Source organism: Berghia stephanieae, chromosome 4 (genome assembly GCF_034508935.2).
Source record: "Berghia stephanieae isolate SIO BIC M18660-M18661 chromosome 4, UCSD_Bste_1.3, whole genome shotgun sequence".
In the NCBI taxonomy this organism is placed as follows: Eukaryota; Metazoa; Mollusca; class Gastropoda; order Nudibranchia; family Aeolidiidae; genus Berghia; species Berghia stephanieae.
The window spans coordinates 40447602-40468871 of NC_088363.1; the positions used below are offsets into that span (position 1 = coordinate 40447602).

The following is a 21270-nucleotide window of genomic DNA, read 5'->3' on the forward strand; positions in this document are numbered from 1 at the left end:
GAAGGAAAGTATTGGATATATAATTAGCGGGAAAGAGGAAAAAGGGACTCTCAAAGACTAGATGGTTTAATAGGATAAAGGATGATGTGAAAGAACTGGGCCTGGAGGAAGATAATGCTATGCACCGAGATGCATGGAGATGTGGCATTTAATATCGCAACCCTTTAAAAAGCGGGATAAGCAGATAGATGGTGATGATGATGAAGAAGAAGAAGAAGAAGAAGAAGAAGAAGAAGAAGAAGAAGAAGAAGAAGAAGAAGAAGAAGAAGAAGAAGAAGAAGAAGAAGAAGAAACAGAAGAAACAGAAGAAGAAGAAGAAGAAGAAGAAGAAGAAGAAGAAGAAGAAGAAGAAGAAGAAGAAGAAGAAGAGAAAAGCAGCGAAGTGAAAGGAAAGTTGTAAGTTAGGATATTAGGCTAAATGGAAGCGGGCTATTTCTATGGCTTTAAACTGACAACAACAATCGCTTGCTAATTTTTGAATAGGATGCTAGTTCATTAAGATAATTGCAAAGTATTTTCAGCCAAATCTAAAGACACAGCTACTCAATCACCACTGTGCGAATAGGTGTGTGTGTGTGTGTGTGTGTGTGTGTGTGTGTTTGTGTGTGTGTGTGTTGGTGTAGGTGTGCTTTTTTGTGGGAGGAAATAATAACATCGGCTGGTGATCTAAACATTGTCCCTCAGAGAATGCTCAACAAACTGGGAGCAACAGGGACGCAGCGAGAGTTGAGTTGGCTTAGACCAAATTGTAAACAGTTCGCTCATGCAGGTCATACGTTGTTCCATCATTGTTTGTTCTACCATACGTTGTTCGATCACCTGTAGATGTCTTTTAAAAATATAAACTCTTGGGGGTTTTTTTTAAACACAAGCTTCAAGGGGGACAGAGGTAGTCGACCACAGAAGTATTTGTAATGGGAAAGGGAAGTTTCTTGATTCAAATCCCGCTTCAGACACTTTCGTTTTCCTTTTTTATCCGTGAGCAAGATTATTTATTAATCTTAATTTCGCTCACTTTGGACGACATGGGTGGTTTCTGTTGATATCAGCTGTCCGTCTGACGGATTATCGATTTTCCTTAATGGAATGAATGTAAAAGCCACATATTCTGAAGTTGCTTCCAGTCAGGGCGTTATTAAAACAAACTGTATAGCATGGTCAAACACAGTTAATTTTATTTTAGATTGTTTTTATTTTGTCAGTTTATGCAACCATCTTTAAATAAACAGTTTATAGAAAAGAACGAAATTGACTTCATTCAGTTCTTTGTAATTGTTTTTTGACAACCATTTTGGTGATTAGTTCTTACTAAATTATGTCAAACAGACTATTAACGTTCAAGTTTAGACATAGATTTTTGTGTCGATACGTTATATTTGGCTGGCGGATGTTGTGACGAGTTTCCCTAGACGCATAGCATCAAAGCTGACTAGGTCCTGTCACGGTAATGAAACCAATCACAGAGAGGGTACCTGTATTCACTTCTTCCATAACAGCTTATCACAGTATAATATATTTATTAACTGTAGAAAAAAAGGAAAATATTACTAAGTATTCAGGCAGTTGTCGGGGTTACCATAAATGAGTGCACTTTAATGTAAAGAGCATCAATATTATAATCCTGATGAGAGATTTTTGATGTAACAAAAAGACCAAAATTACAAATTGTATTATAAAATCATAGCAAACGGTTATTACACTCTCTTGTCTTCATTCTCTAGGCGACAATTAAACCAGCAAACGTTGTGTTTATTTGTTCATATCCCTGCCTTCCTGCACCGCTTTTTCTCCCAGTGTCTCTCCACCAAATCGGTTTTGTGGCCGCTGTAAAATTTCCCCCGTAAAATCCTAGGGGGCTTCGAGATCATATACCAGGGCTAGCTAGCTAGCTAAGCTTACCTTTGGACGATGACGGGTCAACGAATTCAAATGAAAAAAAAAAAAAGAAAAAGAAGAAAACTTACCCCCGCAATAATGGCAAGATAAAGGATTTAGAAGCATGGCCCTATGTAGCCAATGTGCCCGGCAATTATTCAGCTTTTTCACTTTAAAACAATATAAAAATGTAAATGGACTTGAATACGTGGGTTCGACGCATAACTTTAGAGGCCTGGTCGTATTTTTTGGAACGTTATGACTGTACGTTTGCTCGCTTTAGATATTGAAGGATAATGTTATGAAGCCATAAATTTTAGAAGTGTTGTTTAAAAGCGAATTGGGGTTCTTTGTGAGGGTCAGTTTCTGTTTGGCGGATCTACCGTGGGTGCTGTTGTTTCTTGGTGTCTTATCCGTTGGAGCAGCAGAGGCTAAGCGTTCTTTTCAAAATGAAGGTAGCGTTACGTTGTATGTGGATAGAATTAAGTGATTCAAATTGCCAAAAACATTTTTTAAAGTAGTCCTTCAGAGCCATTCGTCCCATAAAGCTTTCTTTAGCGTGAAACGGACAAAAACCAATTCTTTGCTATCCTTTGGATAGGACGCTAGTTTAATACAACGTACTTTCTGTAAATTCAGTGTGCCTTTTTGGTAATTGCCCTTAAGACAATATGAGAAACGAAGTATCCTACATAATATTAGAGGCACGTAGCCAGACAATATGGATTGGAAGGTTTATCCCAATTTCTTTGGAACAAAGCACCGAATTATAGTGTTGACAATAATAATAATAATAATTGTAGATGACATTCGTCTTGCGCATTTTCAAAAGTATATAATGCTCAATGCGCTTTCCATTGTTTGAAAAATAACCCACAACACTCGCCCCCCCCCCCGCACACACACACACACACACACACGCCCGCGCGCGCGCACGAAGACACACAAATGAATATTCACACATGAGGTTATGACCTTAAAGTATGTCTCAGATTAAAAATGGGCAGACGTGAACAGAAAATGTTTTGTTTTCGATTTAAAAAGATTATATAGTTCGTTGTTTCATGACGGTTATGAGTATAGAATAGACACTTAGATGACCACCCCTCGCGGACAGTCGTCATATTGTAAACAATGACTGCAATTGGTTAACTTAGCGAAATAGACAGATTTTACTATTTATGTTATGTGTCTCAGTAAAATACCCACTGTTAAACAGCTTGATCAATCGAACTAACAGAAAATTATGTGTAAATTTAGACTTTTATATATAGGATGAAGTTGACGTCACTCAGGTCTTTGTGATTACTTCTTGCCATACTCGTTTAGGAGCAATACTCACTAAACTGTATTAACCAGACAATAAACGTTCAAGGTCACAAACATAGTTTGTGTGTATTGGTCCGTTATATTTCCAGGTGGCAATGTTGTGAGCTTCTTAGCCAAGCGCATACTATCTTTCATATGATCAAGAAAGTCGTGTGATGACTGGTCACGCATTTGGCGATATAAAAACAATAACACCGATCAGAGAGAGGTCGATATCATTCACGTTATTGCTTATAAAAACCATGTTTTGTCCCACCGTGTGTGAAGGTGTGTCACTAATTTCATGCTTTGATTGGTCAAAAGTCTACTGGATCGCCCGCCAAAAAAATAGTATTTTATAAATAGTACCCGCTTGGCTAAGAAGCTCACAGCATTGCCATCCGGAAGTATAACGAACCAACACACAAAACGATGTGTAACCATTAACTTTTTTTTTATAGTCTGGATAATACAATTAAGTGAGAATTACTTAAAAACGTGGATGGCAAAAAAATAAAAAATAATGAAGACCCGAAGAGGAACTAAAAATTCAGTTGTATTAGATGGTGACCTTAGTGAGCTGGAAGGTGGATAAGGATGTAATAGGTTTTTTTAAAAAAAAATAGATAGGGGATTCGTCATTAAAGCATTTAAACATATGGCGATTTTTTATTTAATCATTTTCTGATTCCTTGCCAGTGCAGTTCGTAGAGAATCGGGAGGGAGTGGCACAAAATGATAATGATGATGATGATGATGATTATGATATTAATATATTTGTAATAAAAGTAATAGTAATAGTAATAATAATGATAATAATAATAATAATAATAATAATAATAATATAATAATAATATAATAATAATAATAATAATAATAATAATAATAAATAATAATAATAATAATAATAATAATAATAATAATAATAATGATGATGATGTGATGATGATGATTGATGATGGTGATGATGATGATGATGATGGTGATAATAATAATAATAATAGTACTAATAGTAATAATAATAATAATAATAATAATAATAATAATAATAATAATAATAATAATAATAATAATAATAATAATAATAATAAAACCAATTCTGTTATCAGAACTAACTATACAGCTAAGAACTATAATACAGAAGAGACACACTCTACAATAAAGAAGTTCACAAGCCTCAACGCGGCACACATTTGATGACGTTCGCTTCGTAAGCTGGAAGTACCATGTCCTGGCAGGCCAGTGCAAATCTTTTAGTCCAAGCATATTTTTTATAAATCATTCTCTGTGTGACATTTTAAAAGAAAATAACGAACGAGCTCATTCTTTTATTTGTCACTATTGCGCGGCTATGTGGGCTTGTAATATGACACTCGCTTTCGGATCAGAAGGCCCTGAGTTCGAGCCTTGATTTGCGCATATTTGTTACTCACGTTCTCTCACCGTATGCAGGTGTAAAATGAGTATCTGGCCGTTAACCGCATTGTCTCTGTTGGAAAAAAAGTGTAATATCTCCTAACGGACGCCATGCTCCGTTTTAAATTTGACGTGTTGCTGTTTATCAGGTACAACATTAAAGCGCTTTGAGCACATTTAATGGATATTGCACTATATGAACTCTCAAGAAAAGAAAATTAAACAAGACCTTTAATGCTTTATTTGTAAAGTGGAATTGTATCGTGTGATTTTGTAATATACACAAACTATAGGTAATATTTATTACTTAGTTGTTCTACAAATTGGGAAACGATTTTCTGCTTAGTATTATTCAATATATCAATAATTAATGAATGACTATCGTTTGTTGAATTCGTAAGGGGGGTGTTATAATGGTTGTCATGGTGAAGATGAAAATGATGACGATGATAATGGTAATGATGATGATGAGGAGGAGGAGAAGGAGGAAGAGGAGGAGGAGGAGAGAGAGGAGGAGAAGGGTGAGGAGTAGGGGAGGAGGGGAGGAGGATGGGCAGAAGAAGGAGGAAGATGATGATGATGATATGATGATGATGATGATGATGATGATGAGATGATGATAAGATGATGATGATGATGATGATGATGATGATGGTGATGATGACGATCATGATTAAATTCAAAATTGGTCCCATTATAAAACACCAATAATATTTGATGCTCGGCTCCATTTTGTATAGCCAGATAATATCAAATTCGATTTCTGGTGTGTCATTATATCATGGCTGAGAACTGTCGCTAGTAGTGCTCAAGGATGAACCTTTTTGTTAAACTTTTAAGAAATACAATTCATGATTTTTTTGTTTTGTTTTGTATTCACACGTAGCGTTTTTTTTGTTTGTTTGTTTTCTTTTTGTTTTTGTTTTTTGACAGCGTCAGGCTATTAGTGCTGCGCATTTAGACGAAAAGCTCTCAAATAGCCGGCGGATATAACGTACCAACACACAAAATATTATGTGAAACCTAAACGTTAGAGTTGAGAGTTGATATAATTTAGTGAGAACTGATCACTAAAACGACTGTCTAAAAACAACAACTATGAGCTGATTGACATCACTAAGGTCTTTGTTATTGTTTTTTGCCATCTACGTTTAAATGAGTAATTCTCACTAAACTGTATTAACCAGACAATAAACGTTCTTGGTTACACATATTTTGTGTGTTGGTCTTCTATTCTTCCGGATGGCAATGTTGTGAGTTTCTTGGCCAAGCGCACAGTATCTATAAGTTTGTGAAGGCTACGGCCAACTGTCATATTAGGTATTTTACAAACGAAAATGTGAAACTTTATTTTTTGTTGGTGTTAGAAAATCTATATCTACATTTTCTTCAAACTCGTGTAAATTCATAGCCTACTTCTTATATCTAGACCATACATCCAGTTTTAGTTTTTTAACTGTGCGGCTTGATGTCTTATGGTATGACACTCGCCTCCTTCGGATCAGCGCATAGTTGAGTCCTTTACTCACATTTTGTCATCCTTGTTGTGTCTTTCGAGTAAAAAATCCCCTGTAGTTTCGCCTAATAGGCGTCAAGTCTCGTCCTATATGATAGTTTTGCTGTTGGAAGAAACCTCTTGTAAACGTTTTTGTGCACGTTAGGTGGATTTTAGCTCTATATAAATGCTTTCGGATCCATTTATCCTAAGATTTCAACCATCCTGAAATGGTACCGGTTTTGCGGCGATAGACCACTTTTTTTTGTTAAGAGTTGACTTGTTCCGCAAATTCAAAATTATAAAACAATATCAACTTTACTACGCGCTTAATATATATATATATATATATATATATATATATATATATATATATATATATATATATATATATATAAATATATATCCATAGAACCATTGACACAAACTTTACATTGTGCTATTTTATTTTAATTTCCTTTTCTTTTTTTGAATTTCCATTTCAGCTTATCCTAGTGCTGTGCGCATGCGTGGCCGGAAGCCTGGCCACCTTTTTCCACCCAGGTGGCGCCCAGAAGGGAGTTGCCCACCGTGGCGCTGACGTCGGCAAATTTGGCGCTGACGCCTTCAGGGCCGCATCATTGATCAGAGACGCCGGGCAACAAAACGCCCTTTTCGATAGATGGGCAAACAAGGACCAGAGAGTACGTGCATTTTTCCTCCTCCTCCTCCTCTCCTTTTCCTCCTCACAATTATTATCATTATCATCATCATAATCATCGTTATCATCATCATCATCATCATCATCATCATCATCATCATCATCATCATCATCATCATCATCAGCATGACAATGTTTAAGTTTTAAACTGCAAAACGTTTAAGTTATAACTGCTCCTATTATACACTTGGTTAATTTGAAACATAGGAGGGGGGGGGGGCTGCCGGTAAATCAGTAGATCGAGCACTCACGTCACTCACATAAAGGATCGATCCCGGGTACAGTTGATATTATCTCTGACCCCCAGTTCAACCAGCAGTCATAGGGTAGTTGGATCTGTTAGTTCTGGCGGAAAGCAACTTGCAATAAACTAGCAGCAATTCTTCCCACTATCACGCTATAGAGACCGCGATAAATCCGCTCTAGGCCCCTGATCGAATTCAACCAGGATCAAACTCAGTCCCTTTGTGTGTTAGAGGAGTGCTCTACCGGCATGATGAGACCTGCTGCTTGATAGCTTTATGAGAATATTTTGATCCAGGAATAAGTAACATCATTTAGACCTGTTAAGTGTTATGTATATCGGACGCTAAATATGCCATTTTCCTTGTTCAATTTCAGTCTGGAAGACGCGGCAACTCCTATGGTGATGAATACGATCGCAATTCCGCCAGCAAACAGGCCGCCAACAGAAAATATGGCCAGGACGCTTCCAACTGGGACCAGAGCGAAGATGCTCAAGCCAGAGCTGCCGCCCGCGATCAGCTGTGGACCCAAAAACAGAACGAACTGGCCAAGAAGGACGCTGCCGACAAGGCTGCTGCTGCCAACTACTGGTCTGAGGGCAACCAATTCAGAAAGGTTTGTCCGAAAGATTTGACTAAGTTGAATTTTGTATTTGTGACTATCCGTCACAAAACGGTATTATGTCAGAATGAACTAGATCCTGGAAACTGAATCTATATCCAGAAATAAGAAGCTTGGAGTGATTTTGTGAAGGTCCTGGTTTCGAGCCTAGCTCGGCGCATATCTGAGTCCTTGGAAAGGGCTCTTTTCTCACATGTTCTCACCGTACGCAGGTGTAAAATGAGTACATGGCTGTTAACAGCGTCGTCTATGTCGAAACAAAAAAACAGGCGTCATGTCTCGTTCTACGTGTTACGCTTTGAGCACGTTTAGTGGATCTTACGCTTTATAGAAATTCAACCTCAAGTCTTGTTAAAAACTCTAAAAACAGGTTTGAGACTTTTGATATAAGGAGAGTCTCTCCAATTCATCGAGTTTTGCAGGACAAGTTTCCGGCCAAAATCGTCTTTAAAAAAAGCATTTTTACCGAGTACTGTGAATAATGATGTAAAGATGACAGATGACCAATGTTTGTTTCTCGAAATTATTATTTCGTAACCTTTTTATATTGTCATAATGAACCTGCCTGGCTAAGCGGTTCGGTTTTTGCTTCTTACCCAAAAGGTAACCCGCCTCGTTGTGTGGCCCTGATCAAGTCACCTCGCCCTAGCTCACTTTGCAGCACTGCACTGCGGTGAACGACTGGGTTTTTCTAGCCTTCCCTTGGAATATATAGAACCTAAAGACAAATTTCCCCCTGAGAATGAATAAAGGGAATTTTATTTTTATCTTTTATTAATTATTTATTGAAGTGATACAACCTGAATAATTTATGAAATATAATTCACCCCGTCTGCTTACTTTTTTCCTTTGCAGGGTCGCCGTAACCACGACAGCATTGACTACGGTTTCGATAAGAAGTTCAACACCCGCAAGCACGAGGATGGAGGTTATGAATACAGCGAAGCTGTTGACAACTATGCTCTCGATGATCTTGCAGAGAGGAACGGAGTTTACGACAAGAGGAGGAGCGACCACGCTGCCCACGCTGCCAAGGTGAGCTCGAGTATCTTATAGATAGTGTGTGCTTGTATGTGCTTGCAACAAATTTATATGTTTATAAACACAAATAAAATAAAATTTGATATCAGGTGTATCTCTGATATAAAGCATGGGATTAAAACCAACATCTCCATCAATTCTTTTATATCAGGCTGACGCACAGGCTGCTGACCGCAAAGCCTCATACGCCCAGAGAGCTGCTGCTGCTGCTGCCTCCAAGGACAAGTTTGGTCGTGACTACGACAGCGCTGCCCACGCCAATGGCAAGAACAAGGTTCGTAATCGTCAGTAACATGAACATTGTAATCATCGCCGAGAGATGCTTATGCAGCCTTTATATTAGGGTGGATTAAAAAAAAGTTGTTACTGCGAATGGTAGAAAATTAATCAATAATTATTGAGGAAGTTGAATTTCAGAAGCTGGCGCATATTTATTAAAATTGTCAAATTGTATCATACGAAATTTTTGAAAGATAACAATTTATGAGAAAATATAGATGATATGGTGTTATATATAAGAAAATGATAAATATAAATAGCTATATTACGTATTCTCACGGATGTATGATGCCCGATGCTCTTCACAATGATTCATATATTCCTCCAGCAGGCCTTATGGAACATTATTTCCATTTCATACAGTGCAAATTACCTGTTAGGCATCTTTTTTACTAACAGTCTTACAATATTCATCACTACATATTACCAGGTACTCACCCTGAGTTTAGCTGGTGAAATGTGTTTTATGTGTCGTACCCAAGGACAAGGCGTCGGGACCATAATTTCCCACAATCTATTGTTAATTATAAGCTTCAATAAAAAAAGACATTAAGACGTAGAATAAATATTTAAGACTGAACGATTTAGATGATCATGATAAGCGATAATGGATGATTAAGTCAAACGGTGATTTCAGTGATCATATTTTTTGTGGATATTAAAGTGAGAATAAGAATACTCCGAAGGAATACAACGAACTTTATAGATTTAAAATTAAAATCCCTTCCCCCCCCCCCCCCCCGTCCCCCACCTTAGACAACAAAATTAACAGGCACATTCATCTTGATGGCTTTCCTGTCATCTTTGTGCAGCTATGTGGTCTTGGGGTATGACACTCGCTTTCGGATCGGAAGGTCCTGGGTTCGAGCCTCGCTCGGCGCATAGTTGAGTCCACGGAAAAGACTCTTTAATTACATTCTCTCACCGTACTCAGGTGTAAAATGAATACCTGGCCGTTAACAGTGTTGTTTCTGTCCGAAAAAAAAAATGCAATATCGCCTGACATGCGTCATGTCTCGTTCTACATATTTCGTGTTGCTGTTGGTTAGGGACCCCCTGTAAAGCGGTATTGATATTGCTCTATATATAAGCTCAATTATTATCTATTTATCTCTTTTTTTTTTACAATGGTCACAGGATTTTGCCCAAAAGCTCGATGCCAGCCAAGCCGGAAACCGTTACTGGAGTGACGCCAGAGACCGTGCAATTGACGCTTACTCCGACTTGGCAGCCCGTGACAGCAATGCTGCCCGCCAGTCCAAAGCCATCGGAGACGTGGACAAAGCTGATTACGGATATGGACTCGCTGGGGTCAAGGGTTATGCACCCAAACCCGGAGCTTACCCGTAAGGAAAATATTATCAAAATCATTCACAATATTATAATGTATGACCAACCATTGGCGTAAAAAAAAAAAAAACAAGAAGCAGAAAACTGAATTTTAAGTGCGGCTATGTGGTCTAGTGGTATGAGCACGCTTTCGGATCGGAAAGTCCTGGATTAGAGCCTTGCTCGGCACATAGTTGCGTCCTTGGAAAAGGCTATTTACTCACATTCTCTTACCGTACGTAAGTGTAAAAAATGAATACCTGGCCGTCAACAGCGTTGTCTCTGTCCGAAAAAATGTCGTATCGCTTAACAGGCGTCATGTTCCGTCCTACATGTTAAATGTTGCTGTTGACGAGGGATCCCCTGTAAAGAGCTTTGAGCACGTTTAGTGGATATTGCGCTATATAAAATTATAAAATCTTCATTTTTATTATTATTATTATTATTATTATTATTATTATTATTATTATTATTATTATTATTATGATTATTATTATTATTATTATTATTATTATTATTGTTATTATTAATATTGCTATTATCCAGTAATAAAAAAGGTAATTCAAAATATACTTGGTGTTGCTTTTTTAAAATCAATCTAATATTTCCATTCTACCCAGACTTGCCGGCGTTGGTAAAGGGGCTGCTGCCCTTGATTACGCTAAGCGTGCTGGTGCCGCTGATTTGGCCAAACTGTGGGATCAATCCCAGGAGAACCGTCTGAAGAAGGCACTCAAAGACTCCACCAGAGATCAGGCCAAGACTTCCTTCAGCAAGGACCAATGGCTCAACGATAGAGTCCAGGTAATGTCGACTTTTAGAACCTAAAGGCTGATAAAGGTGAACATAATAACAAAAAGGTGAAAATGGAAAGGCTTCGGATTTTCCACTTTCGCCTTTTTTGTGAGTATTTTTTTCCATGACTGGCTTAAGGCAGCCCCCCCCCCCTTTCCACACTGGCTCTCTGGATATTAGTATGCTCTAGGAAAAACTGTTTGGACTGAAGCGATAGAATGGCATATTATTATTATTATATACTTATGGTCAGATCTAACTTTTCTATGGTTGTAGTTTTACGCTGTAATGTTTTTTTTATGGAGGAAAGGTTTGGACCTCTGACATCACTAATGAGGGACAGTCACAGACAGATGTTTAAAAAAAGTGGACATCAGTGGGTTTCATCCTTATTTTCTGTACATGAGTAAATGGCTTTCAACAAAGCCTGCTAAGTCTCTCTTTCAATATTCAAAGAAAAACATTATTTTACATCATTTATTTCCTGAGTTGAATAGGAAAGCATAAGTCTTCTTTGCCTAGTAGAACGATTTTATGATTGTTTTGGCCTGGGGATGTCTAGATGTCAAATGAATTGTAAAACATGCTATTAACTCTTGCTCTATCTTCATGTCACTAAGCAGGTTTTGAAATGGGTTTACTCATCATCTATGTCTTCAACCCAACACTGTAATATATTAATAAAAATAATCTCTAATACATGATGATAGATTATTTGGGCGAATGAGATCCCTTTTTACATTATAAGGAATGCCCATTTTGGTCAGAATTACTCTCCTCTTCATAGTATAAAAGCCAATGTAAAATTAATAAATTTCTTCTTTTTTAATATGTCTTGATTCAAGAAGTCTTTATTGTGTCCGTCATTCTATGAGCATCACGTTTTTCTTGTAAAGTTCATGTACCAAACGTAACAAACACATATTCTGTATTGTGATTTTTAAAAAACGGCGTACGTTCCATGTGGCTAGTTTTCAGCTATGGTTGGAATTGTGTTCAAAATTTGAAGTATCTTTTTTATATTTCAATTTTAACATTTTGAATTACTGATAGTGTTATATTGCACATTACGACATGACCCAGATAGAATATGATGAGCCGTGACACGGGGATTCACAGAATATTATGAACTCATTTTTGTTTACATCCTTTTATCATATGACGGCTGTATTACATCCATTAATGGTCATCCCCAGGGCTATAACCGTGACCAAGCTGCCAAGGAGAATGACCACGGCTACTCCGACTGGGCCAACAAGGCTGATAAGTCCGCTGCCGGACACGAGTCTAAATCCGCCGATGCTGCATCCAAGTCTGCTGCTCAACAAGCCAGGTATAGCCTTAGAAAATAAAGGATTTTAGCTGTAGATCTGTCTTTAATAATTGTAGACCCACAGAGCCATTATATGAGGCCCAATAGCAATAGAAATTGCTTGCTACCTTCTGGATATGATACTAGTCTAAATCAGCCTATGCTGCTTCCAAGTATGCTGCCGAACAATCCAGATATTTTAAAAATCGAGTATTTGTATAAGCATGTAGAATGAGAAATGGTGCCTGTTAGGCGATATTACAAGTATTTTTTTCAGATATACAACATTGTACAGTGAGAGAATGTGAGTAAAGAGCCTTTTCCAAGAACTCGACTCTGCGCAGCTCGAGTAAAGCAATAAAATAACGTTTTTATCTGTCTAAATGTCTAAAATTGGGTAAAGTGGCCCAATAGTTCAGGTTTTGCACTATGACCCAGAAAATCCTGGGTTCGAGCCCCGCTTCAGGAACTTTCGTTCTATTTCCTTGTTAACCCCAATTTGCCCACTTTGGACAATGAGGGTCATTTAAATCAATCGATATTTTTAAGGACGAGTTATATGGCCACATTTTTAAATACTATATTGAACTTTTATAGAGGGCAATATTCACTAAACGTGCTCAAAGCGCTTTTGAAGTGGTCCCTGGCCTATAGCAACATTTAACATGTGGGACGGGACATGACGCCTGCTAGGCGATATTACAATTTTTTCGGATAGAGACAAACACTGTTAACGGCCAGGTCCTCATTTTACACCTGAGTAAGGTGAAAGATTGTGAGTAAAGAGTCTATTCCAAGGACTCATCTATGAGCCGAGCGACGCTCGAACCCAGAACATTCTGATCCAAAAGATATGTCATAACACAAAAACACATAGCCACACAAATACGAGTTTTTCCAGAGAACAGCTAATAATGACTGATGTTAAACGCTTACTTTTCCCCCAGATGGGATCTTGACGAGAACCAATGGAACGAGGAGGCCAGAAAACGTAAGCTCAGTGACCGCAAGGCCAACCGTAAGGTCAAAAAGAACTACGTCCACAACCAGGACCATGGTGGTGACAACTGGGAACGCCTCAACTACGACAGGGATCAGGTACGGATGTATATTATTATGTTGCCAAATAGTAACAATAAGAACCCAACACATTTTTTTTTAATTTGGCCAGAAAACTTCGAATTAAGAGATAATTGGAAAGGATCATGTCATTCTAATCGATCCACATTAAAAGACCATTTTTTTCTGGCTAAGTCTAATAAATAAATTACATAGCATCATAATGCGCAATGAAATCATCAATGATGCCATTACTCCTCCTCCTTCTCCTCCTCCTCCTCCTCCTCCTCCTGCTCCTCCTCCTCCTTCTACTACTACTACTACTACTACCACCACCACCACTACCACTGCTACTATACCTACTACTACTACTACTACTACTACTACTACTACTACTACTACTACTACTACTACTACTACTACTACTACTACTACTACTACTACTACTACCACCGCCATCACCACTACTAATACCATTACAAATAATTTTCAACACTGTTGTTTCAAGATGGCCACCTAAAATACACTTCAAAGATTATGAGTTCTTTTTTTTTCATCAGAAAAGGGAAAACAATCTTCTTCATTCTACAATAGATTAATAGAAATCAATGTTATGAAATTCTCTGTTGTCTTTTGGCACTTTCCTACTCACTTCATTTCTTGTTGATATTATGACAGCATTTTCTACTCCCCAACTGTATGCCCCAAGTTCCACCTATTAATTATGACGCATTTTTTTAAATTTTCAGGTCGATGATGTTTTCGGCTACAATGCTGGAGTCAAGAAGGACGCCGCTAACCGCTACGCTGACAGCCGCTACAACCGTCTCTACGACGCCAACGCTCATAAGGCTGACGCTGCTCGCGCTGCCGACAAGTCCAGGGCCTACCACCAGGATGACTGGAAGAAAGACGCCAACGGTTACCAGTCTGCTGACGCCGCATGGGCCGATCAAGCTGCCGCCGACAGAAAGGTAAGATATCTCAGGACCAAAGCAATCTAGGAAACATGAGAGCCAAGCTCATGACTGAACATCTAAATATGTTATGTGACTCGTCATCTCATAGCCGAATTATGTCGCAATGAAATTGATGCTGGGTGTTGAATTTATAACGACAAAGAATGAAGCTTAAATCATATTGTCTTTTGGTAATCGTTAAGAAAAAATACATGTTTTTACTTTCCAAACATAACGATCAAATTTCTCAATTCTCATCATTTTGATTCTAAATTCAATTTCCAAGGCGTTCTTCAACACGAATAATACCATTTTGAGACGTTGCGTTCTATTATTTTCTTACTTGATGCTAAGTATTGGAAACCCGATCAAAATATTATAGAAATTTGAAAGTTTATTAGATTGTTAACTTTCATACTTGACTTATTGCCTATCATCTCCTAATCTTCGGACTGGAACACCTTGGCAGCTTCTCTGATTTGTTGAGTGAGTTCTTTCCACTGATGACGGTCTGCTGCGATGGATCTCGGGTATTCTTAATCCTTTTCGCATCTCAGTTCTTGTGTGTCATATAGGCGCTTGAGGTCTTTATTTATCGTAGTGTATATGCTTGTTATGAGTCTGCCTTTGTGTTTGTTATATCCGCTTGGTGTAAAGAATAACGCCATTGCCTTATTAGCTGGAATATTTCTGTCTCTCGTTAAGATATATCCAAATAGTCTCCATCTTGTTTCCAAAATTTGAATCGAGAGCGGTGTTTCTACGCATTATATGTACAGCGATGTGTTACTTATTATGATTCTTTCATATGTCTTGATTTTTACAGGGACTCCGCAGCGATGACTACAAGCATTTCGTTGAGCAAGACGCCTACGACAAACGTGCCCAGGCTGCTAATGCCCACAAGAGAGGCGAGGACCACTATGGTGCTGACAAACGCGCTTACGGCAAGAACTACGGCATCGCTGATGCAGGTTACGTCGCCCAAGCCGCTTATCCCTACGTTGGAGCCGGTCTTGGAGGCCGTGGCTATTACCCAGGATACTCTGGCTACAATAAATATCCTCTGTACTATTAATTATTATGAAATACAATGCAGTAGTCATCTCATTTTAGTATCATTTGTGTGTTATTTTATAAATTTATTACTTTTTAACAAAAAGTCATGTTTTGCCTTCTAATTTAACATTGGTGTAATAGTCAGTAACAGTCAGGAGTCAAAGTCTTTCAGAAACCAACTATGGAGATTTAATTTCAGTAGAATTTAATTCTTGTTTTAAAACAGTAGTACTGATGAATGATCATTTTCTTTTATGAAATCAACCAATTAATCAATTTCTGAAATGTTGCCATACTGTAGACTCCGGAAGTTTAAAGAAAAGAAAAAAAGTCTCTGTTGTGAACGAAAGATGAATTTTTAAAATTCGGTATGATTTATTGTTTGATTAATCAATTTAGCACCGATAAAATCATTAAAAATATAATAACCGGCGGAGCAATACACAGGGATTGTAATACGATGATATGATGAATATTCAGTGTTTTGTTATATTGAATGTTGTGTCATAATCTGTATATTATTATGAATGGCAATAAAGCTGGAAAAGGCAATCTGCCTCTAACTTAAGTTAGAAATGTTTCTTATCATAGATTTCTCGTTTCAATTCTTTTTCGTTTAAAAACATATAAAGAAGGTTGCTTTTTGCTTTTTAAAATTCTTATTCTTCCTATTTAGTGATTCGATGTGCGAAAAGTGCAATTGAAATTGATTTTGTAAACATTCTACTGTTTATTGATATCCTCGCGTCGAAGGTGAATGAATGATATGTTTTTTATCCTATGACAGAGACGCACGATAAAGATATAATATAGCAATCAAACCTTGTAACGGACGCACTTCTGTGGTGTTTTATTTTAATGTTTTTATTTTAGTCAATGAATGTTGACCTTCAAGGAAGAAAAGAAGAAAATAGGGAGGAAGAGGAGGAGGAGGAGGAGGATGAGGAGAAGGAAGAGGAGGATGAGGATGATGACGAGGAAGAGGAGGAATAGAATGAGAACCAAGAGGGTCTCTAAATCATGGCGATATAGTACTTTTTAAAAGTGGCGATGGTTCACATACTATTAGACAGGAGATAGTAAAGAATGATCAAAACAAAATCAAACAAAAACAATTGAGAATCAAGAAGAAAAACGATACAAAACGAAATAAAATAAATATAAATAAGTCATGGACTTCTGTGGTTTGATGTAAACGCTGTAAACTGTCTCGGAAAAAAGGGCTGGGGGGACAATACAGAGACAATTAGTACAAGTCGTAATTAATGTTTGGTTAATAATAGGCTGGTTTTAAAGAAATTTAAAACATGTTTCTAATAATATAATATAATATAATAATAATAATAATAATAATAATAATAATAATAATATATAATAATAATAATAATGATAATAATAATAATATAATATAATAATAATAATAATAATATAATAATAATAATAATAATAATAATATAATAATAATAATAATAATAATAATAATAATAATAATAATAATAATAATAATAATAATAATAATAATAATAATAATAATAATAATAATAATAATAATAATAATAATAATAATAATATAATAATAATAATAATAATAATAATAATAATAATAATAAAAATAATAATAATAATCATAATAAAATAATAATAGTAATAATAATAATAATAATAATAATAATAATAATAATAATAATAATAATAATAATAATAATAATAATAATAATAGTAATAATAATAATAATAATAATAATAATAATAATAATAATAATAATAATGCGTGATCTCCACCAAAAGTATTACTATTATTATTATAACTATCAGCATAGTGATGTCTGGGATGAAAAATGTGACTTTAAGAAAAACATTAGATAAACTTTATTTATCTACTTCTGTAAATTTACATTGGATATTGCCATAGATTACTGAAATAAAAAAAAAGAAGTAAAGAAAGATATGCTACCTGTTGATGAAATACTTGAGCTCTTAGAACAAGTTCTTAGCTCATTTTTTCTCGTAATACTAAAGTAGAAAATGAGTACCTGACTTGCAACATTTTTGTAGCTATTGAGAAGAAATTATATTATTATCATCTTACCGGCTGCATGCTTCGATCAACTTGGACGATGATGCAGTTGGCTTGCGACACCTTGCAGAAGAAGAAGAAGAAGAAGAAGAAGAAGAAGAAGAAGAAGAAGAAGAAGAAGAAGAAGAAGAAGATCACAAACACACCATTACAAACAACAACAATAAAAACAAAACCAAATCCTGTAAAATAACTATCTTCAATTTGTGAAATCCACAAACAAATTTGTCAGTTTAACGGTAACACCCTCTTTTAACCTACTAAACCCCGATGAGACAATCATTAGAATAAATGATATGTAAGCATCTTGTAGGATTTGAATGTAAAGCACGTTGATTCAAAGGCCCCTTCTTGACCAACAAAGCACTACGCCATTGACTTCATCTCCAAATCAGACATGCGGAGACATAACTCCCAAATTCCCAACGGCGGTAACTAACTCTGCACGACGCGTTTTGCGCATGACAGCACAATAACGGATTTAGTCGAGTTTTATGATTCCGTGTGTCATCCACCGGTCCATCAGTCGATAGCTTTAAAACCGAAGCTTTAAATTTAATGGCCTGGAATCATAAGGAAGGAATAACCGGTATAATGGGAGTTACCTGGCCATAATATTGGTCGGTCAAGGAGGAGTCGGGAAGGTTTGATGGCCGATTGTTACAAAGGAGATAATGTGGGTTATATCGGTGGTTTACAGCTTTTCTGTCAGTGCGGTATTCCCGTTGTCTCCTAAAATAAATTAGTTTAATAATAAATAGACGGAGAAAAGACTATCTAAATTAAATTCTAAAAAAAAAATAATGACGATGATGAAAAAATGGCAAAATGAGAAACAATAGATTCGGAGAAAGCAACTAGCTAGTGACTTATAATAATATAATATATGACCCACTGTCTCAACAACGGCCATGTGGTCTTGTGGTATGACACTCGCTTTCGGATCGATATTTCCTAGGTTCAAGCCTAGCTCGGCGCATAGTTGACTCCTTGGAAAAGGCTTTTTACTCACATTCTCTCATCGTACTCAGATGTAAACTGAGTACCTGGCCATTAACAGCGATATCTCTTTAGGAAAACAAATTGCATTATCGCCTAGCGGGCTTCACATCACGTTTTACATGTTAGGTGTTGCTATTGCTCAGGGACCGTTTTGTAAAGCACTTTGAGCATGATTAGTGGATAGCGCCCGATATAAAAGCTTAATTGTTTGCTTTTTTAAAATTTTAAAAAGGATGGAAATATGTCAATTTGAAATGATGATTTTAACCAAAATTATACAAAATGAAAATCAATTGTTTACAAAGTTTCGTACCAAAGTATTCTTGTCAACTAGAGCTTTTTTTGAATTATTGATTTTTATTAGTTGAAATAATACATCGGTACAGATAATTATATAGATCAAATAATTAACTCTCACAATGATTAAATAACTCTTCAAAAATCCTTAACGTATTGTAGTCTGGCATCAACTTTTATTTCTCAATAAATTTTCATGACTTAGAAGGGCTCATAACGTTCTGAAATTGGAGCCCAAATTTGTAATGCTACGAATTTTTTGTAACAGTTGGCAGGTCTTCCAAAACCTGACTCGTTGGTTAACAGAATGATGAAAAGAATACGGCACCTACACATTTGTATAAAAACTCCTAAACATTCTCGAACAATTAAATTAAAGTGTAAAGTGGGTGCACACATGTCCTATAATCCTTTTAACACTTAGCAGGTAGGACGAGACATGACGAACCCTATGAGGGGATGTTGCACTTTTTTTTTTCGGACAAAGATAACGCTGTTAACGACCAGGTTTTCATTTCACACGTGAGTTCGGTGAGAAAATTTGAATAAAGAGCCTAATACAAGGACTTAACTATGCTCAGAGCGGGCCTCGTATCCTGGACCTTCCGATTCGAAGGCGAGAGTCATACCACGAAACCACATTGGCGCACATCTCATTGTAGATGTTATAGAATTTACCCTTACGTCTCGTTGTAAGCCAAGGTGACAGATTAGGGAACAGTCACTGCTGTAAGATATATAGGGGCAGCGTGTCTCACCGGTACGGTCTTTGCTTCGTATCCGAAAGATACCGAGTTCGATCACCCGCCACTGCTCTGAAAGGTATTGAACAAGTCGCCACCCCCTAGCTCCATTTGCTGCACTGCGGCTGACGTCTGGGTTAATCCAGTCTTCCCTTGGAATAGACCCTAGAGACAAATCCTCGCTATAGGATGAATAAAGGAAATTTTATTTCTTTATTTAATTTTAATTTTATCTTATTATATTGTGGAAAAAGTGTGTATGAAATAGTGCTAGACAAAGCAAAACGAGTAGCGAGTACGAGAAAAACAAAACAAAATAAAAAAAATAAAAACCCGCACAACTACCAAAAAATTAGCATGTTCGAATCTGAAGAATAATATAAGCATTAACAAGTAAACTGTCCGGGGCCCCAATAGCTTCATTGGTAGAGCACTAGCTTCACATGCAAAGGAGAAAAGATCTAACCCAGGTGCAGGCGGATTTTTTTCTGGCGCCTCTGTCCACCCAGTGGTGAATGGGTAATTGAGTCGTTAGATTTGACGGAATGTACTTTGCGATAGACTAGCATTCTATCCAAAGGATAGCAAGCGATTACTATTGTCCATTTCAAGCTATGGAAACCGGGATAAACTCCGGCTCCATGGGCCACATGGCTCTGAATGAAGGAAGGTAACTGTCGTAATATGGAAAGACATTAATGTGAAAATTTGGCCAGAAAAAAAAATCCCTTAACATTCGTAAAAACTTGGAATTCATAACGTATGTGCAAGCATTTCCATTAAATGGTAGTTTTTCTTTGTCGACGTAAACTTATATGCAGGCTCTGATAATCCTATTTTTTATCGTCTCATTCTTGTAATGTTATAATGAAGATATCTACGCTCAAACTGCCGCAAAATATTGTCCATCATAATGATGTTAAATCGAGGCAATAATTTCGTTCAGTTATCAGACCTATAATAATGTTTCTTTTTAGTCTTCAATTTCAAATGAATTGGTCTAAATTGAGAGCAGTTAGAGCAAATTTTCACGAAGAGCATTTTTTTGTTTTTTGTTTTTGGTGCCAGGCTGTAAAAAGGAATTGACCGAGTGTACATTATGCAGGTTTGACGTTCGATCCTACTTATGGGCCTAGTTTAACATTACAACAATGAGCCCATAAGGAACTGGATTATCAGACCTGCAAATAAGTTCACGTCGGGATTGACGTATGGATCACACATATGTAAGATTAAAATTTATTTCACGTTCTATTTTAAAGGATTGGATTAACCCAGGCGTCTTCCGCAGTACAGCACTGCAAAGTGCGCCAGGATGAGGTGGCGAGCTCAAGGCTATACTGCACGGCGGGTATTCGAACTTTCTACCTATGGTACACAATAAAGACACTACCTACGAAACACGGTTCTTCTTCTTCTTCTTCTTCTTCTTCTTCTTCTTCTTCTTCTTCTTCTTCTTCTTCTTCTTCTTACTCTTCTTCTTCTTTTTCTTGATTGATTTTAAAAATAACAAACAAATAAAAAACACACAATAAATAATAAACAATCAAACAGGCAATCCAAAGATCATTCCAAAGTGAGAATAAAATAAATAAACAACTAAAACTTAAAGCACAAAAAACCAGAGCGAAGCAAGAAACCACCCCCTCCACCCCCC

At 36.7% G+C, this 21270-nt stretch overlaps 1 protein-coding gene across 1 annotated transcript; it reads left to right on the plus strand.

Annotated features, from left to right (window-relative positions):
• The first annotated feature begins 1971 nt into the window (after positions 1 to 1971).
• LOC144970567 (uncharacterized) lies at positions 1972 to 16070 on the plus strand. Its single transcript, XM_078910334.1, has 11 exons — positions 1972 to 2330; positions 6580 to 6777; positions 7416 to 7655; positions 8517 to 8696; positions 8854 to 8976; positions 10119 to 10327; positions 10931 to 11114; positions 12302 to 12438; positions 13365 to 13515; positions 14226 to 14450; positions 15262 to 16070. Exons 1-11 carry the CDS (start codon positions 2325 to 2327, stop codon positions 15511 to 15513), a joined length of 1905 nt encoding a protein of 634 aa, XP_078766460.1. The 5' UTR covers positions 1972 to 2324; the 3' UTR covers positions 15514 to 16070.
• The last annotated feature ends 5200 nt before the right edge of the window (positions 16071 to 21270 follow it).